This window comes from Trichophyton verrucosum (assembly GCF_000151505.1).
Source record: "Trichophyton verrucosum HKI 0517 chromosome Unknown contig00764_1.f1.exp, whole genome shotgun sequence".
Classification (NCBI taxonomy): Eukaryota; Fungi; Ascomycota; class Eurotiomycetes; order Onygenales; family Arthrodermataceae; genus Trichophyton; species Trichophyton verrucosum.
In genome coordinates, this window is record NW_003315257.1 from 22,699 (window position 1) to 39,710 (window position 17,012).

The 17,012-nt window shown below is 46.1% G+C and overlaps 5 protein-coding genes across 5 annotated transcripts; 1 reads left to right on the forward strand and 4 right to left on the reverse strand.

Annotated features, from left to right (window-relative positions):
* Positions 1-103: 103 nt before the first annotated feature.
* On the reverse strand, positions 104-2,852 carry TRV_06618 (uncharacterized protein; the record flags this gene model as incomplete). The annotated part of the gene is made up of 3 exons (XM_003019291.1): positions 104-192; positions 305-2,479; positions 2,591-2,852. 3 exons carry the CDS (start codon positions 2,850-2,852, stop codon positions 104-106), a joined length of 2,526 nt encoding a protein of 841 aa, XP_003019337.1.
* Positions 2,853-3,284: 432 nt separating this feature from the next.
* TRV_06619 (ribosome biogenesis protein Urb1, putative) lies at positions 3,285-7,131 on the reverse strand (the record flags this gene model as incomplete). Its single annotated transcript, XM_003019292.1, has 6 exons — positions 3,285-3,390; positions 3,502-3,827; positions 3,883-4,209; positions 4,277-5,073; positions 5,138-6,919; positions 6,981-7,131. The coding sequence occupies 6 exons, from the start codon at positions 7,129-7,131 to the stop codon at positions 3,285-3,287; spliced, it is 3,489 nt and encodes a 1,162-aa protein (XP_003019338.1).
* Positions 7,132-7,434: 303 nt separating this feature from the next.
* Positions 7,435-9,671, reverse strand: TRV_06620 (uncharacterized protein; the record flags this gene model as incomplete). The annotated part of the gene is made up of 2 exons (XM_003019293.1): positions 7,435-9,536; positions 9,602-9,671. The coding sequence occupies 2 exons, from the start codon at positions 9,669-9,671 to the stop codon at positions 7,435-7,437; spliced, it is 2,172 nt and encodes a 723-aa protein (XP_003019339.1).
* A 2,755-nt stretch (positions 9,672-12,426) lies between these two features.
* Positions 12,427-13,317, forward strand: TRV_06621 (uncharacterized protein; the record flags this gene model as incomplete). Its single annotated transcript, XM_003019294.1, has 2 exons — positions 12,427-12,627; positions 12,811-13,317. The coding sequence occupies 2 exons, from the start codon at positions 12,427-12,429 to the stop codon at positions 13,315-13,317; spliced, it is 708 nt and encodes a 235-aa protein (XP_003019340.1).
* An 831-nt stretch (positions 13,318-14,148) lies between these two features.
* On the reverse strand, positions 14,149-16,674 carry TRV_06622 (uncharacterized protein; the record flags this gene model as incomplete). The annotated part of the gene is made up of 4 exons (XM_003019295.1): positions 14,149-14,894; positions 14,952-15,102; positions 15,156-16,317; positions 16,478-16,674. 4 exons carry the CDS (start codon positions 16,672-16,674, stop codon positions 14,149-14,151), a joined length of 2,256 nt encoding a protein of 751 aa, XP_003019341.1.
* Positions 16,675-17,012: the final 338 nt, after the last annotated feature.

The following is a 17,012-nucleotide window of genomic DNA, read 5'->3' on the forward strand; positions in this document are numbered from 1 at the left end:
GAAATTGCAGACCAGCCCCGACCCGTGTATCACAAAGGAGAAACAAAGAACGTTGAAAGGAGAAAGCAGAAATGACCAAGCAGGCGCATTAAAACATCAATAGCTATACAGCTAGATGAATATGAGTATATCCAACTAAAGAAGAGAGGAAGAAGAAGAAAAGTCCAAGGAGGTTAGAGCCCGTATAATAGCCTGGAAAATCCAGAGCATTTGAATTGAAAAGTAGTTTTGTGTTTCTAATCCGCGAAGTAGGCTCAGCGATATGGGGGGCCCATCATACCGGAACCATTTCGATTTCCCATACCTCCGTCTCCTGGACCCCCACCATGTCCCGTGAACATTTCAAGTAACTGTCGAGATGATGGTTGATGGCCTCCTACACCTGGTTGCGGCCCTGCGCCGAAGTGGGCAGGGTGGCCATGAGAAAGGCCCATCATACCCTCAGGATTATGAGGCATTGGGGGGAAGGCCGAAGGAGGGGGGTGGTTCATAGCCATATATCCTGGAGGTGGGACAATACCAGGTGGAGGACCAAAGTTGGAGGGACCAGCGGCTCCAGGACCTCGCTGGAAGGCTTGCCTATCGTTAAGAGGAGGTATTCCCCCTGCCATTGGCATCTGCTGAACAGGAGGGTAACTCTGGTTGATATTACGATTCGGGGGTGGGTTAGGCATTCCTGGACGTCCGATAAATTGAGCAGATGGCCCTTGCTGCAGCTGCTGGGGATTTGGCCATCCTCCCGGAGAGGTAACCTGTTCGAGGCCTGGTGGGCGTTGGATGTTCATTGATGGTTGAACAGCAGACTGAGTAGTGCGAAGACCAGGAGGGTTAGCAGGAGTGTGACTCCCACTTGAAGGGCCCTGGAATTGCATTTCGTCATAATAACCAGGAGGACCTCCCGTGGCTCGACGGCGAAGTTGACTTCGAGGATCATTTGGATCTGGACGTTGCATATTTGCAATGGCAGGGTCATCGAAGAAAAGTGGGCTTTTCTGTTTTGGTATCTCATGGTTCCTAGGTTGCATGTCCGGCATATTTTGAGCACCAGGGTTTTGTAGTTGTGTTTGGGCTGGTATCTGGCCTTGGTGGGATTGACCAATTTTTGCTTGCTGCATTAAACGAAGTAGAAGATTGGAATCAAAAGGAGATGGCTGGGATTCCTTGGGAGCCTTTTGTGCAATGAGTTGCTCAAGCCCATGGGCTGTCTGCTCGCGATGAGGTTCGGAATAGCCCATATAAGGCTGTCGATTGATAACATCATGAAGTGGCGACGCAGTAGGAGCAGGTATATGGCTAAATTCTTGCTGTATTTGCTGGGGTGGAGTCGGCTTTGGTCGCATCATTTCTTCAGCTTGAGGTGTAGAGTTTCTAGACTTATTACCACCAAGGAGCTGTAAGATTCGCTGAAAGCCTTCTTGATCGGCATCAGTCGATACTGGGCGTGGTTGAGAAACTGTAGTCTCGGCTTCTTTAGGGGTTGCTTCAGTAGGAGAATTAAAAAACCCAGCAAACCTGGAGGACTTTGCTGGCTTTGCAGCTTGAGGCTCCTTTGTGGCAGATCCAGCAGCAACATTGCCATATCCTGGCTCTTGGGTAGACTTAGAGCCTCCCCAAGGCCCAAAAAAGTCATCAAACCCAACATCAGCTTTATATGCTGGTTCAAGACTTGAAAACATCTCTCCCTCCGTTCGCTTTATTTCAGCTGGCTTCGTCTCAACGCTACTGCTAGCCTCTGGAGCCTTCTTCTTCGTTTCATCCGATGGCGGAGCACCGCCCGATTTCATCCTCTCTTTCCATCTTTGGAAGTCTTCCTGGGTATGGGCTTCTTTGTGGTCTGATTTATTAGATGAATCCATCCATTCAGGGTCTTGTTCGTGCTTTGTAGACCGGTTCCAGTCCCTGTCCCTGTCTCTATCCCTATCCTGGCCTTGCACACCACGACGCCACTCCCGATTTCGTATAGGAGTTTTGTCGTCTTCCTGCTCAACATTCTCCTGGGAATCACCATCACGAAACCACGAGGGATGTTCGTGACGGCTTTTGCCCTGGACATCCCTCCGATTAGGGTATTTGCCTTGCTCACCACGATGGCCACGTTCATTTCCAGCTTCCTGTTGATCACGGTGCTCTCTAAATTCTCTGCTATCCCATCTGTCTCCCTCTCGTTTAACTCTCCTGTCAACAGTTTCTTCCTGGCCGAAGGTGCGTCTAGACCGGGTTCCCCAATCATCTTTATCATCACGTCCACTGCTTCGGCCATTTGTAATATGAGATTTGGAGTCTCGCTTGTCAAGGTCTCTGTCTCTATCGACCGAGTCCTTATCCTTCAGGAATTTATCACGGTGTGGAAAACGGTCGGATTTGGTGCCATCACCATCGGAAGATTTCAAGCTATTATACCTATCGGGATCACTAAATTTACCAAAGCCTCTCGTCGAAGAAGAAAATGATGTTCTAGGAGGTCCTAGTATGATGTCTTCTAGAATATAGGGTTAATACCAGTAAGGCGGGGGTTCGGTTCAGTGGCAGCATGACATACCCGAGTTCGAGGAACGAGATATATGACGCGGCTCGAAGAAACTCGACCTACGTGCTGAAGCAGTAGACTCGGTCTGGTTTGTTTGTTCTTTGGAGGCAGTATGTTTCTTCTGTGTAGATGCATCCACAAGCGGTCTGTGGGTTGGCAAATAACCATTAGCATTGCTCAACCAGGCTAATATAAGAGAAGGGGTAAGGAACGCAGTGAATACATACCCCACCCATTCTTCTATCGGAGGCAAGCCATCTGGTTTTACCACTAAAGGCGACTCCCGCAGGTGTAAAAGCTCCTCCTGTGAATATCTTCGTGCCATGGGAGAGGATATTGGCTAACCAAGCCGCATGGCCCAAACTCTGGGGGAATATTAGGGAAATATCGAGCGCGTAACAAAGCTGAGAATGATCGGGAGGGCCTTGGGGAGTCTGATCTTGTTCAAACGGTCTCCTTGATATTGCGGTTGAATGAGAGAGAAGTGCTGTCAATTCGTGGCAAGGGTTGCTGGTTGGGATGCGGTCGAAGCTAAAGGTGTGGTGGGTCTGTGGAAGAGTTGAGGGCGCTCAGGGGGGGTTCTATCGGAGTTCTTCTTCAGCGTAGACTTGGGATCGAGGCCAGGAGCAGGATGCGTAGAAAGGCGGTTTGTAGAAATCAATGGCTGTGCTGGTTTGGCTCTGTTTTTGGAGGTTGGAGACGCAAATGGGCGAATTTTCTGTGATGGAGAAAAAAAGATACAAAGCGGTCGCTAGCTTTAGAGTTTTCGTCTCTGTGCACCACCACCACCGCCAAAGTCGAGCCAGCCTAGCAAGCCGCCAGAGAACACGATGAGAGAGGACTGTGATATCGATACGGAGATCCTAGATGCATGGGATTTCAATGGAATATATTATTTATTTATCTACTTTTTCTGGCGGTCCTGTCAATGGGTGCCACGGTAGGCAGCAGCCTGGACGCTTCAGCACGCCAACTGCTGTACGCTCGAAGCCCCTGTCGACATAACAGCCGCTGCCAACGCAGAGCCACTCCAGCGATCAACCCATTCGCTGGAACTGGTACGGTACAGCTCTGTTGCAAGGGCTCGCAGTGTGCTGCTGTGGGCGTCGGATAGCGCTGCTTGGCCTTGCACCCAACTGAGGGCAGCAGCCCGAGTGATCAGTGTCGTGCTGCCCCCGATTTCACAAACACGATATACCAAGTGAAGGACCTTCTTCCGCAATCCTACTGTTAATGCGGGGGAACTATACAGGGAGAACAGCCGCTCAAAGACGCCGGCTCGTCGATATATGTCCATGTCCTAGTATATAGTCAGCTATTTAACAGAAACATGTTCCCGGATTTGCATAACTCACCAGTTCAGATTTAAGCCCGCAAACAAATAAATCTAGCAGCCAGCCAATTTCTTCATGGTTGCCATCATCGCTCTCTGGCTCATGGTAGAGTATTTTATCAATCCAATACGAGGGGATCTTCCCAACCTCCCATTGAGGGCTCCTGTTCAGGAAAGTGTTGATCTTTCCGTATAACTTGTGACTAGGATTCGTGAGAATGGCGAGCATGCGAACTGCAAGTTCTCCAACAATAAAAGGTGCTGGTGTGTCAAGGCCGAGTCCCTTCACTGTTTCCAATAATTCGCCAATGAGTATGTATATTGTCTGACGCTCTTCAAACGAGGATTCCTGCTCAGTTTAAGAAAATTAGAAACAAATAACCCGCCTCCCATAACTCTGGTGAGAAAGAACGAACCTTGAGTTTTGCCATGAAGCGTGATAAACCAACCATAGCTTGACGCCGAACTTCTTCATGCTCAGAGCAGACGCAAAGTATGAGATCTCCGATATACCCTTGGTCTATTGCTAGTTCAAGGTCTTCTCTTTCCCATTTGTGCAAGCCAGCATGAGTCTCATCAGCCATCTGCATTTCGCCGAAAACATCTGAAAGGTTCACTTCCTGGGAAGCTGAAGGCGATGGAAGGGTTCCAGTACCACCCATTTGAGTATCCTCTTCACCCAGAACAAGCCGGTGCGTTTCTGTACTATGATCAAAAGCCTTTTTAAGCAACGAGCGGCACTTTTTCACCTTAGTTTCACTCAAAATCGTGTCACGGACGGAGGTAAGCGCATTCTTATCTTCTCCATACTCCTTCAAATAACCGAGTAATTTGGAAATCCACGCAGCCGTGGAAAGCTCGTTCATCTCATCTTGAGCTTTCACGATAAAGGGCCATTGTTCCAAAATCACTACCAAAATTGGACCTATCAATGATGACTTGCTAGGTAATGAGCTCACTTGGTCAAGATATGGGACTGGCCGTTTCGCAAGTCTTGTAAAGCAATTATCAATGAAAGACCAGGGCACAGGAATATTCTCATCTTCCAACTGAATACTAAGCACCAGGGCTTCGAATGAATCTGGTTGTACCAAGATTGAATCCTGCATCAAGACATCTTGTAGAAGGGAGTTAATTTTGGCCCGGGCGCTATGTTCCTGTTTTTCCACAGCAACTTTTAGCACTGAGGTAAATACCGATAAGGTTAAGGGTGCTAGATATCAAAAAAGTATGTCAGTCTGTCTCATCGGTAGACCTCTCAGTAAAACGCAACTTACCTGGCTTCTGCCACCAGCGCATAGCAGGCGAATGTTGAGAAATTGCTAGGATGTGCTGCAATTGGCTGAATAATAACTGATGGTTTTCCGTGGACAACTCGTCATTGCTCAGTTGGTCCAGGACTTCTACTAAAACCAATGACACGTCGAACTTTTGTTCAAAAGCTACAGTTGGAGCGACTTGATAATATAAGGAAAGCAGCTCTAAAAGCGCATCTCGCTGCAGCAGGTCATCCTTCGGGGATTGACGGAAGGCAATAATGGTATCTTTCATCGTAGGACATCTGGAAGTGAACTCATTCATAAGTTTTGTAGACGCCTGACTCCAGAGTTCCGGATTTGAGCTTCCCATGGAGTCAAACATTTTTAGCACCCCTCGAAGTTTTCGAAGAGCCGCTGTTGTTGCCTTGATCGCAAACAACGTAACAATTTCAGTGTTCTGGTTCATACAGCGAGTCAACATTTTTTGCGTAAGAGGGCGCGGGAGGATACTCTCAATAGCGACAGATACCGGAGGAGGTACCGCAGGTGAGCCTTCCCTGAAGCCGCATTTTTGAGGTACGGGCAGCTGGATAATAGAGAATAAAAAGGCGGACTCTCCAAGCCAGGCCTGTGTCGGCTTTGGGTCGGAATCAAACATATTGCGCTTCGAGAAGTAATCATATACAAGCTCAGGAGCGGCTCGGAAAATTTTCAGTAGTAACTGCATCTGTCGAGTGTCTGATTCCGGGCGAAGGAACTGAATCAAAGTTGAAAGGTTTCCATTACGGATAGGTATTGTTTCGTTAAATTTGTCGAAGTGGCTTGGTGCATCAAGTCCAAGAGAGATGGTTTCGTTGTCGTTGATTAGTGGTTCTGTACTGTTGCCTGACGAGTACCAACCATTATCCGATAATAAGACACCCTTGTCGACGTTTGTACAAACCAGCAGTAAAAACTTGTGTATTTCGTCAGAAACAGATACACCTTCCGGCATAATTTCCTCAGAGTCCTTTTCGTACCCATAGAGTGTTGCGAATCTTTCCAGGTTCCATCGACTTAAGAGGCGGCTCTTGACACTGCGGGAGAGAACAGGATCCGATACAACGAATTTATCCAATGTCTTGATAATATCCACAACTATGTCCCCTGAATCTCGCTTAATATCCTCAATGAATACCTTTATAAGTTTTCCCTGACTCAATAGCTCAGCTTTAGCTGCAGGGCTTTGATATCTTAGATTTGCAAGCAAGTAGCGCTGGGCAATACGGCGGAGCGTGGGCTTACGTCGATCCGCAGCTATTTCCCCCGCCTGTAACTTACGTATGGTAAGAAACACATCGAGCCTTTTCAGCGTTATATCTCGTTTAGCATAGACTACCTTTGCAACGGCCCCACCGTCAAGGCTCACGATCTCGGTCAGCAGCCTAAGACAAGGCGATATCAAATGCTCTTTTGACTTGCTTGCAGTAAGACCACGGTTGATAAGTTTGATGTTTTCATTGGATAGCAAGTATTTGCTAAGCTCAATTGAAAATTCTCTGAACTCAAGCTGGGAAGAAACGGTTTTCAGGAAGGATGCGAGAACCGAGGGTATAAGCGAAAGTGTCGACTCTTCATTATTGCTCTCTGCAAAGTTCCAAATGCTAACAAGATCAGTGAAGCAAATCGGGGGAGTTTCGTCTCCTCTTTTGACATATTGAGAAGCACAATATTTTTGTAAGACTTGGAGTTTCGTTGACTTCTCAGCTTCAGAGATGTCCCCTTGAATAGAAGCCAAAAATTCTTTAAATTGACGAATCCCTATATCAATTTGTTAGGTGAATCAATATAATGCATCATAAGCAGGAATATCAGCACATACCTTGCTTTGTTTCCTGTGATATGTTTTGCTGGAACCTCAAAATATCTCTTAATTGCTGGTAGGAGGTAATTTCAGCAACTACAGGAATAGTAGCATCACCATCAATCTTTCTCCGTTTAGCCCGAGCGGCATTATCATCGAAACTAGCCATTGTGAGTGCGCCGGTTTCCTCTTTCTCATAGGATTGATATCTCATAGGATTGATATCTCATCGTCAAAGCTATGACTTTGGAAAAAAAAAAAAAAAAATTAAAAACTAAGTTTACCTAATGTATCACGTGATCGAAGCAAACGCCTGGCTCGTTAACTCCGAGATATTTCCAGCAACATCGAGCCAAACGCCGGCTCATTTGGCGCAGGGCGGAAAAGCAGTGGTAAAGATCACAATAGAAGGGAAAGTGATTCATGGATTTCGCGACTTATCAGGCGGTATAACTTTTTACTATACAAGGATTCATTTTTTGGTCTTTGCCTTCACCTTTTGAACAAGCTTGCTAATAGCTTCCCCATCATCTGCCACCGTTAAGCTTGACTTGCTTTTCTTATTTTTTTTCAGTTTCTCACCGGACTTCTCTTCATCGGGGCCCGTATCATCGACGTGGCGTCTTCGCTTTCGACCTTCTTCAAGTAGCAGGTTCATACCCGTTGTTTGTTTAAACCTGGGGTTGGTCGGGTCAATGGCGTATTCATGGCTTTCAAAGAGGCTTTGGAATCTAGGATCCTTAACGTTCATCTCAAAATTATCCACAGGCATAGTTTCGACAACGCTCTTCTTTCCCTTTCTATGCTTGCTGCTCTTTCGAGCCCGTTTCTGAGCCTTTTCAATCTCATTCATATCAAAGTGTGAAATGGGTGTTGACTTTTCGTCATCCATCATGAGGAGTTCAAGTTCAGCTCTCTTGGATGCGGATGCCTCTTCCTCGGCTCTGCGCTGTTCCTGAAGCTTTTTCCTGTCTTCCTTGCGCTGTTTGGCTGCCTTCACAGCGTCAAGCTCAGGCGCAGTGAAGAAAGGGTCATCGAAGCCAAGGTCCTCTTCGGCTTCCTTGGTTTCTTGTCTATCTTTTCCACCGCCCTCTTCCTGCGAAACTCCCTCGCCCGATCTGCTGGCCTTTAGCTTAGCCTTTCTTCGTTGTTTTCTCTCTCGTTCTTTTCGAACATATTTTTCCCTTGTTGTTTCTTCCTTCTCAGGTTCGTTCTCAAATACTGTGTCCCTTGCGGGGGCGGCCGTCAGCCCAGCTGAAAATGTGACTTCCATTTCCCCAACTGGCTTTGATTCCTTTTTGCCAGCTGCGGGTTTATCACCTAAACCAAGCAATGCTCGGACCCTTGCACGTTCTGCCTCTTTCTTGCTCAGTTTGGGTGCGGCTCCAGCTTCTGCCGCGCCCGCAGCTTCAGCCTCATCTTCTTCATTCTCTGAGCTATCACTGCCGAGGTATGCTTTGAGGTCATTTTCATCAATCTCCTTTCTACTCCCCTTGAAGGCTCTTTCCTGGGCTTCTTTTCTAGCCCGATCATCCGCATCCCAAGTCAATTTGACCTTGCTGTGTTGTAAAGCATCTGTGACGAAGTCACTTGGTTGATAATCATCTGGTAGTTTCACACACTCATCCCTGGGAATGTCATCCGTAAAGTCAGTGGAATCAGGGACGAATCGGAGGTCAAAGAAATTCGCGCTACTCATGTACTCTGTGCCATCCACAGCGTCGTATATGTGTTTGGCCACCTCCTTTGATGAACATGTTAAAATAGCATAGAAATACCGGAGTCTTTCGAGTTGGTATTGCCGTAGCTTCCCAGCGTCAAAGTCGTCCCCGTTTCCTTCAACTAAGAGAGATTTTTTAATTTTTTCTTCCTCTTCCTCTTCATCTTGCTCGTCCGATAAAAAGTCCTCATCCTGGGATTTAGTATTGTGAGAAAATATCTCCTTCGGCGGCCCATCCATTTCTTCCCTTTCCATCCTTTCGCGCCCAAATTCGCTTGGATATATTGACACTTTCCGGATAACACCACCGGGAGGGAGAAAACTGGTGAATACAGCCATAAGGTCCTGGGACTTGATATTATCCCAATCAAGATTCACAATAGCTATCCTTTCCGTATATTCTCCCGTAGGGATATCAGCATCCTGTTGGCCGGGGCCGGGAATCTCCATTTCCATGTTGCCCGCAACATCTTCCTCTTCCTCTTCATCACTGGAGCTCTCGTCAGAAGAGGATGAGTCAAATCCGCCATCACGAGCCGGATCATAGCCTGCCCTTTCCACCCTACGCAGCTCCTTTTGTACTTCTTCATCGTCATCAACACTGATATATTCCTCTTCGGAATCTTTATCTTCCTCCTGGTCATCCTCATCATCAACCCGGTAAAATTTCTCTAACTGTTTCCGTGTATCGTCCCGAGCCAGCTTTCTTCCGTGTCTGTCAACTGGAGCATTCTTGGAAAAATCTGAGTCACGCAGCATATGCGAAAAGCGTTTATCAAGTTTGGCATGAGTGTGCTTCTTGCTCGGCAGCCGATATCTAGGGTCAGATTGTATGTTTGCGAATCGAGGATCGGCTAGATCTCGGTTAGATAAGATATTCAAACAAAGTAGAGCCTACGTATTAATTTGAAGCTCTTACATATAACATTGGCAGAGCTCTGGCCGGAGGATCTCGTCTTTTTCTTTTTAGAGGCCATCTTCTCCCCCATTGCACTGACATGCCACTTCCTAACAGATTAATTAAGCAAACAGAGATAAAATGCTTCCACAGATATCGAAGTATAAACTGTGATGTTCGATAGCACTGAAATAGTTGAGAGAAAGCCGTTGCTTTAATTGTCATCCAGATCGCTGATAATCTCTGGGGTTTTAAGGAATTTTTTCTCGAACTTCACTAGCTCAATTCCATGTGGTCTGTGCACAATCTGATAAGATAACCAGCTTGCTTAAGCGCCTTCCAATCAGGCACCTACAATTAGAATTATAAAGTACCGAGATACATATTTTGGCATATTTTTATTTTATTTATACAGTACTGTAAGGAAGGATATAATCGTTTTGATAGTGTGGTCCACTAGAAAGAAATCAAAATCGTGAGAAAGAGCTTGGCAACCAAAGTCCTACATAGTTAGAAGAACTTCATGAGGAAAAGAAAAAAAAAAAAAAAAAGACAAGGTAAATCTCATCGCCAAATACTCTCGCAGCCAGCGAGCCAAGCAGCGCTATTTCCAGAAATGGTGGATCTACAATGGGGTAGTTTCCCTGCAACGATAACAACAAGACAAGGTAGCTTTCTGAATTAGAAGGAAAGCCGGCGGTTGATAGAAGGCTTTTTGTTACGCATATCGTAGTAACTGGCCTGTTTTGCAAGGCCTCGCTGGATATGCTTCACCACAAGGTCTAGGGTCGTTAATATCAGATGGAAATAGCATGTAACGATGGATAGAAGTCAGCCTACCGATTGCTATCTTATTTTCAATACCGCGAGGAATAATAATATCTATCGAAGACGTTAGTAAATATTATTTCGGTTGTTGAGGAATCTGAGTACCTGAAATAATCCTTTGAGGCTCAACATATCTGGTATACGATGGTTTCACAAATTTAAACCAATGTTTTAATATACTATCGATGGTTCTTCCTCGTTCACGAACGTCTCGCGCAACTGGGCAGATTTTACATCAGTGTCAGGAGTCTAAATGAGATATCAAAAAGGAGTATCTAAGTACTTACTTCTCCGCCCCAAACAAACATCCATGTCTGCTTCAACAAATATCTATTATAACACCATTAACCACGCGTTCAAAAACATACGCATGAGCTCGTGTATACCTTGAGATCCAAAAGTTCCAGTATTCTTGGATCGGTGAAGGCCAGTATTCCCTCGAGGATCAAAACTCGCGGAGGATGCATCGAGGTCGTTTCAGGTTCTCGTTGATGTTTCTTGAACGAGTAAATGGGTATTTCGACTTTGAGGCTATTAGGACATTAGACATGGTGTTATGCGACTCTACACTGAATCAACGTATAGATACCCTTTCTTTAGGTCTCGCAACAGCTTAACAAGGACGTCAAAGTCTATTGCGAGAGGAGAGTCAAAGTCGTATTCGTCTGCATGTGCGATAGCATTCTCCTCAGGCGTGAGTGTCTTATAGAACGTGTCCTTTTCGCATGTAAAGTCAGATATAACTGTTCCAACGATAGCTTTGTGGCAGCCCCCGTCCCCGAAGTGAAAATACCATGACCAATATGGAGGCTCCCGGGAGATCAAGCAAGTTAATAATTTCCTGGGACACCGAAGACTTTCCAGAGCCGGAGCTACCAGCAACACCAATAATGATCATCGGCTCCCAGGGGCAGTGATACCGGGTATTCTGCCGGCTCATCGTGAAGTGTCGAAATTCCGATTCAAGCATGTTGGTATCGTGCCATATATATATGTGTATAAGAAAAAAAATATATGAAAAATAGCAGTATACCGTCCTATCCAAGACGATATAGTAATAGTTGGGCTTAGAACATGCCCTAACAAGACTACTATAAAGCTATAGGTACTCTCAATATAGGCGTCAAAAGTTCGGTATGGGGTAAAACATACCACAAGCAAACGCCGGTCTCCAGACCCACGGCACTATTTACAGTGATATCAACACCCCATACGCATATATAAAAACATCCAGGACAGAAAGAAAAAGTGCCACGAAGAGTGGAGTTTTTTGCCTGGGTGTCTTTTTCTCTCTCGCTGCTCCTTCGTCTGTGTAGAAAGAAGCCCGCGAGTGGAGCCTCTTCCTCCTGCTGAACACGCGACCAGCGAAACGCCTGTCACATGACCACGCTAGGGCCCAGGGCTTTGTCAGCCGAAGTACAAAAGGCAGAAACTTTTTTTCAACCTCCAACTTCCTCTTCTTTTCGTCAACCGCATCATCAGCGCCTCTGCTTCCGGTGACCTGTTCCACCCACTCCCTCTCTCATGGAACGGCGATGGTCAGATACACGGGCTGAGGAATAGACCAAGATAGCTTCACGCGCCCTCTCTGCTCTCCTGGAGACCGTTGAAAAGCTGGTGACAATGGCCTCTGCGAATCTCGTATGTGGAGCGAGTTCTCTCTCTTTCAAAGGCTCACCACGGAGAGATTACTAAAGTGTTTAGATGTCACCAACTCCCTCCACGGCCACTCCAACATGGTCGAACTTCGAGAAGAAGATGGAGGAGCATAAACCCTCCAAAATGTGAGTTTCTTCCTTCCCTGACCCTCCGGTGCAATACTTCCTGGATGTCGAACGATGCCAATGCTATGATGAGTTAAAACTCAAGTTGGGAATCTCTCCGAAAATCTCGTGTAGGAAAAAAAAAATTAACTTGTTGCCTGAGCTGAAACATCGATATCCACTATTTTTTTGTGTGCATTTATTTGGCAGGTTCGCTAATGGACTCGCTTCTCCAGGGACATCAATTATCTAGTAATGGACTATCTTGTCACGAACGGATACCCATCAGCAGCAAATAAATTTGCGGCAGAAGCAAATATCCCACAGCGTCATGATTCTGACACAGTACAAGAGCGCGTCGAGATTCGAAATGCGATTTACTCGGGCAATATCCAGGCAGCAATCGAAAAGCTCAATGAGCTCAACCCCCAGGTAATTTCCCTCCGCTCTAGTTACGTATCTTGTTGCCTTCCACATGATTAGACGATGTTTCATGCACCACGCATAATGACCCTTTTATAAGGGCATTGATGAAACCTACTCATCTTCAGTCCTCAGTATGATTCTTTGGGAATTATTCATTTATCGTGCAAGCAAGGTCACATTTATTGAATTTGCTGCTAATGATATGTTTAATAGCTGCTTGATGACAAGCCTGAGCTCCATTTCTCTTTACTACGTCTTCAGCTCATCGAGTTAATACGCAACTGTATAACTACCCCAAATGCCGATATCACACCGGCTCTAGATTTTGCTACTTCACAGTTGGCTCCTCGAGCTCCGACAGCACCGCAGTTCATCAAGGAGCTCGAGGAAACCATGTCATTACTAATCTTTTCTCCGGAAAATCTTTCAGCGCCATTGAATGAACTTCTTGATCCTGCTATGCGTAAAACCGTTGCAGCAAAGGTTAACGAAGCCATCCTCCAAAGACAAGGCTCGGTAAGTGAAGCTAGACTTCGTGCTCTTGTCAAACTTCGCGTTTGGTCTGAAAAAATGGCCAGAAACTCCAAGAAGGATATTCCAGACAAATTGGATATCGGGTTTGATAACGACGCCACCAATGGCAATGAAACCAATGGTTCTGCCAGTCAGGATGATGTTGTCATGCAAGAGCGCGGCGACCTTGACTCGATGGTTCATTAAACTTTCAGTAATGCCCAACTTGTGCCTATGTGGCCCGTTTTAATTATTCTTCCAATCGCTTAGCATGGCGCAATGGTTTTTTTCGGGGCCGGATGTCTTGAATTTTCTCCTCGTGAAGGTATATTATTAGCTTCTTAACACGTTCCGGTGTATTTTAAAAGGTGTGATTCAGCATTGACGATATCATGATACTCCGTACGTTCTCAATAATAATACTCTACTTTAATTAGTCTCCTGTAAGGTATCTCACCGAGGTAACGTCTTCGGTGAATGCTCCGTAGTGTCTTTCCCACCTCTCCATGTAGACAAATGGCGAGTGTATTCTCCTGTCTGCTGCTTCCAAGTGTGTAAACACCCAAATTTGCTTTGAATAATATAACCCGTTCACAAGTATTAACATTCTGGAGTACCTTTCCAAGGTATCCAGACAGGTGAATAAATAGTTATGCAGCAATGGTGTTATATAAGGCAGGAATTCGGCCAGCGACAAACGAAGACAGGGAAACAATCATGGAAGAGGAAAACATGAGGCAAACAAGTGAGCTAGATACAAAAAAGCAAATGCAGAGAACCAATGAGATTGGATGTCAAAAAATCACACTAAAGAATAAAAAAGGAAAATAAGTAAACATCATAGAGAGGTGAGGTCAAATAGCTAAGTCTAAGTTGGATGGAGTATGGAGTAAACAAAATGGTATTATCCAGATAAATAGGAAAACATCTAAGTGAGCGACTCGGACAGAAGTGCGGAAAATGCAATGTGCTTAGCATGATAGTTAGAAATTCATCATATCTAGAGATACTGTTAGCCTGGTAGCCATGATTGTAGAGCTAGGAAATCATACCTCTTCCAAAAAGAGCTCGTTTAGCCCAGTCCATGGCCATCATGACTCTGGTCCTGATGCTAACGCTCTGAGCAAAATAAATACTTCGCCACAAATACACGGCGAGTAAGCCTCCTCCGAAGCTGAGACCATTGATATCGAATACAGCAGCGTTACCAATGTATGCCAAACTACCGAGATGTTTGTATTCAAAAGCTCGATAAACGCTTTCATCAAGGCTTTCAAAATTGACTTCCTTAGAACGCATTCCTGGGACGGCAAGGGCAATTTTATTGAACTTGCGACCGAGGTAGTGTCCTTGCTGATTAGCACGCTGGGCAGTTGCAGGCAGAGAAGTAAGTTTTGAGTCGATTTGAACGAGCAGCTCGTGCAATTCATGGAAGTCGAGAGTACCACTCCGGTCAATATCGTATTGTTCAAATAGCTTGTCGAGCCTTCTGAGATGGTTTGAGGCTTGCGGGAAGCGCTTCTTCACACGCTGGGCTACATCACGCCATTCTCCAAAAGTGAGGTGAATTTTCTGGGGGTCACGGCCTTTCTCCCAGGCAATTTCACGTAAGAAGGATAGGATGTGGTCAGCAACGTTATTCTGTACAGTGGAACAATCTCCAATAGCATATACTTCTCCCCGTGGAGCTCCAAGTAGTCGAAGATGGGTATCTGTCTCCAGGGCGTGCTTATTGTTTTGGCCTTCCAGCTTCTTGGAAAGCTTTCGGCAGAGTTCTGCTTGGGCTACAGATTGTTAATGCAAGTGGGTTATAGAGGGTTAGCCATCATGGCAAAACTCACCGACTCCAGTTGACCATAAGCAAAATCCCATTGGAATCTCCTTAACAACTGGCTTCCCATCTTCCATTTGGGTGAAGAGGATTTTATCAGACTGAACTTCCTTGACTCTTGAATTGGTAAGCACATTGACTTGATCGTGAGCAAATCGTCGCTAGAAAAGTCAGTATAGCTACGATGCAACCAAACATCAAACAAGTCACATACCTCAGCATAAAGGGACAATGTTTCATCGTAAGTATTGAGAATATGGCTTCTGCTCTGGATAAGATGGACAGAAATCTCGTTTCTCAAAATCCTAGGGAATGATCTGAACAAATCTTCATTTAACATGTCAAAGAGTTCGGCAGCGAATTCGACACCGGTTGGGCCGCCTCCGCATACAACGAACGATAGAAGACGTTTCCGTTCCTCATCACTAGTGGTAGGAAGACAGGCTACTTCCAAGTTTCGAAGGACTTTTGCTTTAATCTGACGAGCATCATCAATCGATTTCAAAAAGTTACAGTGTTCAAGACCTTTGACACCGTGCTGATTGGTTGTAGAGCCTGGGAAAAGATAAGTAGTGGGACCAAAAGGGAGGAGGGCTCCGAAAGACCTACCAACTCCGATAACCAGTTTATCATACGGCAGATAGAAATTCTTTCTGTTGCCATCGCAGTCAACTTGAGATATTTCAACAAGTTTCTCGTCAAAGTCTACGTCCACCGCCTCGGCTCGAAGGAAATGTCCCCGAAGCCTCTGTACAACCAGCCTGATCGGCTCTACCAACGAGCTAAGTCCGAGGGTTCCTACCGTTGCTGAAGGGAGCATTGGAGTAAAGAGGAAGTAGTTTACAGGGGAGACAACGGTGACATGGTAGTCTCCGGGGTTCAAACTCTTCATCAATGCCACGCTGCCCCATCCGGTACCAAGAATAACGAGTTTCGGCTTATCTTTTTGCTCCAGCTTCATGTCGCAGTCGTGATCGTCCACGAGAACTTCGGCAATTGGAAGGTTCTTTGGGCCGCCCCGTCTTGGGTTAAGTGCATTCTGCGAGACAGGGATGTCAACGTTATCTGGGTCGGTACGGTAGGTGGTGGCATCGTAGACGAAAAACGCAAACACAAGACCAAAGCCGAAGAGCATCACGCCTCCACTGAAGGCCAAGACCCTGAATCCAAAGCGTAATATCCGGCTACGGCGGACTTCCTTGGTGACCTTGGAGGCTCCTGGGCCTTCTTCAGTGGTGAGTGAGCGGCATTGCGATCTCAATGTGGACGGTCGGGAGGTTCGGAAGACGTTCTCGGTGGAAAGTGGATGTCGTTGGAGGATGAGAAGCTGGCGATCGGGTATATCTTTAGGTGGGGATCGTAGAAACCGCACTGTGCTATATCCGGAGCGTTGTATGATCCTGCAGGCAGCGCATCTCGGGAGTCGGGAGCGTATAGAATGGGAGAGCATCGTAGTAGATAAGGAAGCCAGTGTCTTTTTTTTCAGGAGAAAGACCTCATCTCAGCCATTGAGGCTGGACTCCGGGGCTGATGGACGCAGCAGATGAATATAAAGCCAGCTCCAAGGCCTGGAACATCTGTCCGCTTGGTTCTCCCAGCGTATAATGTTGGCGATGGTAGAAGATGCCTTGGTCGTCGTCTTCCTTGTTGATTTTATTTAAAAGCTGCGTCACTTTTTGTTTAGTCAGGGGCATTAGGTAAGCATGGAGTAACGCTAGGCCGAGTTCGGCCATCGCCGTCTTTTTTCTTTTCTTTCTACCTCTAAAAATACTCTCAGCTTCTCCTTTTCTCCTTTTTCTCCTTGGATATTTCGTGCATGTTTTCGCCTTCTGAGGCAGACTGAGACAGCTGGCTCGTCGAGCAGAAGCCCAGGGGCAAAAGAGGGTCCACTAGTGCTGGACTGGCGTTTTTCGAGAAGCCACTGGCGCCGCGTTTGGCGCCCTCTAGTCTCTCGTCTCCGTACAAGTCTGTTGACTAGAACAACCAGGTAAGGCTGAGCGCCATTCAAAATCAGCTTTTGACTTTATTAAGAAATCCTGCTGAGATGGATGCCTGTATCATGCACACTACA